Here is a 5,288-nt window from a genome sequence, read left to right as displayed (position 1 = left end):
TCTCCTCCTCCAGACCAGCTCCTCTGCTGTGGCCTTGAATTCCCTGGGGCCGCTGCCCAACTCAGCTCCATCCTCACACCACATACTTCCTTCTCCTCCTCCTCCTCCTCCTCCTCCCTCTGCTCCTGGGCCCTCTGTTTTCTTGCCATCCATGACTAAGCCCTCCCCTGGAGGCCACGGTCACACCCAGGAGGTTCTCTGTGTTGAGGATAATGATAATGGACAGGGCCTTTTACCAGCTGTGGCCCCCAGCTGGCTTAATTTGGCTGGCCTCAGGGCGACTGCTGGCCTCAGAGTAACACCTGACACCCCCAACTCAGGGTTTCCCTCTGTGGAGGATTCTCGGGGGCCATGTGGTACAGAGAGTCAGGCTCGAGTGTGGAGAGGTCTACCAAGCCTCACAAGTGAGGGCTCCAGGGCTCCCCCCAGCCACACTCTACCCGGAGCTGGGTGTGTAGGTTCCCAGGAGCCTAGAGACCCCCAAGGGCTGTCGGCCAACCCTGTGCACCCAGAGGAGGCCATGGCTGCTACATGGGAGCAGCCGTGGGCTTTGGAGACGGTCAGGCCTGAGACTCCCCGCGGAGCTACGCCCAGCTTCCAGAAATTAACCGAGCCAGCTGTTGTGGCTGTGGACCGTCAGGCCATCTTCCCAGATACCTGGAGCCTCACGAAGGAACGTGGACAGCGGAAGGAGAGGGCAAGGCCAGAGCCAGCGGGGCTGGAGAGCAACTGCTCTGCCCCCCTTGACAAGGAGCAGTTAGGTGGACAGACATCCACAAGGGGAAGCCCAGTCGGGCCAACCCAGGGACCCGAGACCCCCAGGAGGCCAGAGAGCACCACCGAAGCTGCTGCTGAGGCCAAGAGGGAACAGCTGGACCTTCCACATGCCACAGTCATGGACACACCCTACGCCACCGAGAGGATTTCCACCTCTGGCCAGGCAGGCGCAAGCTCGCACGGCTCCTGGGCATGGCCCCCGGCGGGCCTGAGTGTGGGCCACTCCTGGCTAACCGCATGCAGCCTCCCATTCCGCGCATGTCTGCTTGGGCAGCCAATCCCAAGATTCTGTGGCCTGTGCCCTGACCAGCACTCGGCAGTGGGCTCCATGGGGCCAGCGGAGCTCCCTGGGCCCGGGAATTTCTCTTTAGTGACAACCCACCTCTTGCTTGTTTAAGGCTTTTCTCTGTAGATGAGCTCCCCCAACATCCTGAGGTGATGTGTGCGAAATGGTTAAAAGCATGGGCTTTGGGACCAGGTAGAACTGAATACAAAACCTGACTCCAGCACTTGCTACCTGTGTGACCTTGGGCAACACCCCATCAGCCTCAGTTTTCTCGTCTTTGAAATGGGGGTAATAATAGACCATCCCCCCCCCCAAGGTTGTCCAGAGGATTAAATGAGGTAATACCTGGAACGTGCTTAGAGCACAGCACACGGTCCTCAAGAAGCTGTGGCTGATGTTACTATTATTATTATTTGCTACTGTTATTATCATTTGCTTCTTGCTTGATTAAAACTTCATACCCTTTCCAAAACCAAAACAAACAACCAAAACTACTACAAACCAGGAGGTTATCACATAAACATGAAAAACTGGTTAAAAGGTTTGGAAGGAAAGACTGCTTTTTTTATTACAAATCAAAAAAAGAAAGAAAAAGCCTTATGCCCTTTCAAGAATGTCCACTTACATCCTCTCAAAGAATACTCATAATAACCCTGTAAGGCAGCCAAGAAAATACTATAACCTCATTTCAAGGATGGACAGGCTGAGGCCCCTGGAAGTGAAGTGTCTTGCCCAAGGTCATTGCCGACTTGGAGATGAGTGCCGGGTGCAGGGAGTCTGCTCTGCCCCCTGTCTCCACCGCACCTCAGCTTGGCTCTTCTCTGGTGGTTTTGTCCTGCCCTTCCCTCCCTGGGGCACCTGAGTGTGGACTGAGCAGCACTGGCCGAGCCCAGAGTGGGACTGTGACAGCTTCCCCCTCCCCCCTCAGATCCGCTCCGTGATCAGGAGGAGCCGGGAGACGGGCCATGCGCACCCCATGTCCCGGGAGCCCTCCCCTCGCCGCCGGCTGGACCCTGCCACCCTGAGCAGGACCCCATCTCAGGAGCGGCTCATCGCAGAGCTGCAGGGTCGGCTGGGCATCCAGCCGGAGGCAGAGGAGGCAGCAGGGGCAGCGGGGGCCTCCACCGAGGACTGGATGACCGAGGGCGTCGTCATCACTGTGCAGCCGCGAGGGAGGCGGGCTGGGGGGCAGCTGGTAGAGAAGGTAGTGGGGAGATGCCCAGGGCCAGGCCAGGGTCAGGGCAGCAGGCCTCCCGATTCTCCCCCAGCGCTGGCCGGAGGGGAGATTGGGTGTGTGTGTTGGGGGGCGGGGGCAGGTGTCCTGTATCCTGTGGCCCTGGAAGGCTGGCCTCACTCTTAGTATCAGAGCGAGAAGGCCTGGGGGAGCCTGGCGACACCACCTCTCCCAGCCCCTGCTTGCTGAGCTTGTGTTTCCTCCATCTTCCTCTTTATCTCTCTCCTTCCTTTCTTCTCCCCAGGTTGTCTTCCCTCCCGGCTCTCCCATTCCCCTGAGAAGAACCTTCTCTGTTCTGCCTTCTCCTCCTCCTCCTGTCCCTTTGCTCCAGCATCACAGAGACGCCTCGGCCAGCAACTCTCCTCCCCCACCCAGCCTGCCTACTCCTTCCACTCGGGGGCCCTCAGCAGTCCCCCGTGGTTCCCCTGAGGTCCAGAGAGCTGGGGCAGGGCCACGGCAAGAGGATGCACAGGGCCCCGCCCCTCCCTCTCCTGTGCCCCATGCTTGGAGATCCGTGGGCTGCCAGACCGACGAGGACCCGCTCTTCCCCCCGATGCAGGCAGGCCCGGGGGCCCCAGCACGAGCCTGCTCGTCCCCGCTCTGCACACATGCACATGCATGCACACGTGTGCACACACACCTCCGGCCTCCCTCCAGCCACACGCCAGCACAGTGCCACAGTCCTGCCTTGGACCTTGCCTTGACCCTGGGCCCTCACTTCTCTTGATGTCTGCACCTCCCCCCCCCCCCCCAGACATCAGCTGTCCTCTCGCTTCCCTGTGGGGCGTCCTTCTGCCTGCCCTTTCCCACTGCCCCTCAGTCCTGCCTCAGGCGCCAGCTGAGGAAGCCGAAGGGAAACCAATGCCTGTTCCTCTCTCTGCAGCCCCAGGCCCAGCACCTGGGAGTCCCCTGTGCTCTCTGGCCCCAGCCTCCTCTCCTTCCTGGGTCCCCTGCCTTTGCTCACCTACCTCTCTCCTCTCTCCCTGGGCCTCTCTCTCCAGGTTGTTTTGCTCTAGACTTTTTCTCCTGATTTTGGTACTGCCAGTGGGGGCGGGGAAAATAAATCCTCTGATCTCATTCTAAATTCCCTTTTGTGAAGGGGTCCAATAACAAGGTCTCTTTTTCTTCCTTCATTAAAAAAAAAAATTTCTTACCTTCATTAAAAAAAAAATTTCTTACCCTCGTTTCCTCCCCTATCTAAGATCCAGGGCCTGGAACAAAGAGCGGATGGAGAGCTGGCGGCCGGCTGGCCTCCGAACGGCAGGCAGAGCAGCCCCGAAGGGCAGGACGAGGGAGGGGTCAGTGCCAAGGCTGGGGGCTCAGTGTCCTGCTTGCCATGTTTCCCGGGCCTCGGTCAGGCTGGTGGGATGCCGTGAGCCCCTCTGACTGCCAGCATGTCTTGCGGATGGCACTCCCACCTCTAGGGCTCTCAAGGCCCCTGGAGGAGGTTGCACTTCTTGCTTCCATCAGCCCATCTGTCCGGAGGGAGAAAAGCCCCCAGTGCCACGATGCTGTGAGACGCCACCCCCAAACCCCGGAAGTCCTGACCTGCCCTCTCTGTCTCTACAGTTCATGGCCCAGGGGAAGACGGGGAGCAGCTCTCCCCCGGGGGGACCCCCAAAGCCTGGGAGTCAGCTAGACAGCATGCTGGGGAGCCTGCAGTCTGACCTGAACAAACTGGGGGTCGCCACGGTCGCCAAAGGGGTCTGCGGGGCCTGCAAGAAGCCCATCGCTGGACAGGTGATGGGAGGGCGGGGCAGGGGAAGAGGGCGTGGCAGGTGGGCACGGGGACCTTTGCTCCCCGGGGAAGGGTGCTCCATGGCAGGCCAAGGCCTTGAGCCACATCCTCTTATCTCATTCTAAATTACCCTCTCAGGTCGTGACAGCCATGGGGAAGACGTGGCACCCGGAGCACTTCGTCTGCACCCACTGCCAGGAGGAGATCGGGTCCCGGAACTTNTCCCAAGCCAGCTCTTAACCAACGTGCCACTCGGCTGGCCCCCAAATTCTTTAATCTATAAAGACAGCCCCCACTACCGTTTTCTGCCCTTAAGTGTCAGTAGTGCGGAGGTTGACAAACCCTGGGTTCAAGAGCTCATCACTGAATTCTGCACCTCCTTTTCCCGGCACATACACACTCATTGTTTTGTAGTCTGACTGGTGACGTTTTCTCTGTGGGCTTGGTCTTCACAGGTTTCTGAGACACTAAAGCGTTTTGCAGGGAAGGTGACAACAGCCAGTGTGAAGGAACGGAGAGAAATCCTCAGTGACCTGGGGAAATGTGTTGCTGGAAAAGGTACTTATTTTCCATCCATATTGCCTAGAGACAACTTTTTTTCTTTTTTGTTTTTAAAGATTTTATTGGGGAAGGGGAACAGCCAAGTTGTTGTCCTTTAATCTTGTTGTGGAGGGCGCAGCTAGCTCAGCTCCAAGTCCAGTCGCCATCTGGCCGCCTGTCGGTAGCTCGCGGCTGCTCAGTTCAAGGTACCGTGTTCCATCTTAGCTGCGGGTGGGCATAGCCCACCGTCCCATGCAGGAGTCAAACCAGAAACCTTGTTGCTAAGAGAGCACGCTCTAACCACTGAGCCATCCGGCAGCTCAGGGCAGCTCAGCTCAAGGTGCCCTGTTTAATCTTAGTTGCAGGTGGGCGTAGCCCACCATCCCATGCGCGATTTGAACCGGTAACCTTGTTAGGAATATGTGCCCTCACCAGTTGAGCCATCCTGCCACCTGTTGGCAGCTCAGCGGCAGCGCACCTCACTGGTCCATGTGGGAATTGAACCGGCAACCCTGTTGCTCAGAGTTCGCATTCTTAACCAACTAAGCCAGTCGGCCAGACCCTAGAGACAATTTCATTTCAAAATAAATTATTTTCTGTGTAAGACCTTGGCCTTCTTTTCCCTTTGCAACAACTTCTACCTTCACTTTCTGTATTTGCATGTTATAGCCTGCTTTGCCATAGTTGGATTAGAGAGTTTATCCATTTAGATG

General features: G+C 57.6%; 2 protein-coding genes across 2 annotated transcripts in view; both read left to right on the top strand.

Moving 5' to 3' along the window:
• Positions 1 to 4: 4 nt before the first annotated feature.
• LOC109386148 (mediator of DNA damage checkpoint protein 1-like) overlaps positions 5 to 5,288 on the top strand; it is a gene marked incomplete at its 5' end in the record, with an annotated part of 12,329 nt that continues 7,045 nt past the window's right edge. The window contains 7 exons of the mRNA XM_019649060.1: positions 5 to 940; positions 1,992 to 2,267; positions 2,542 to 2,856; positions 3,500 to 3,595; positions 3,867 to 4,037; positions 4,174 to 4,263; positions 4,491 to 4,593. Of these exons, the coding sequence (XP_019504605.1) occupies positions 5 to 940; positions 1,992 to 2,267; positions 2,542 to 2,856; positions 3,500 to 3,595; positions 3,867 to 4,037; positions 4,174 to 4,263; positions 4,491 to 4,593 (1,987 nt within the window). The remainder of the gene's footprint in view (positions 941 to 1,991; positions 2,268 to 2,541; positions 2,857 to 3,499; positions 3,596 to 3,866; positions 4,038 to 4,173; positions 4,264 to 4,490; positions 4,594 to 5,288) is intronic.
• GCN1 (GCN1 activator of EIF2AK4) overlaps positions 4,418 to 5,288 on the top strand; it is an 83,319-nt gene continuing 82,448 nt past the window's right edge. The window contains 1 exon segment of the mRNA XM_019649093.1: positions 4,418 to 4,593. The gene's annotated coding sequence lies outside the window, so the exon portion shown is untranslated.

Source organism: Hipposideros armiger, unplaced genomic scaffold (assembly GCF_001890085.2).
Source record: "Hipposideros armiger isolate ML-2016 unplaced genomic scaffold, ASM189008v1 scaffold_129, whole genome shotgun sequence".
Classification (NCBI taxonomy): domain Eukaryota; kingdom Metazoa; phylum Chordata; class Mammalia; order Chiroptera; family Hipposideridae; genus Hipposideros; species Hipposideros armiger.
The sequence above is the reverse complement of the archived record's forward strand: the minus strand, read 5'-3'. Positions and strand labels throughout refer to the sequence as shown.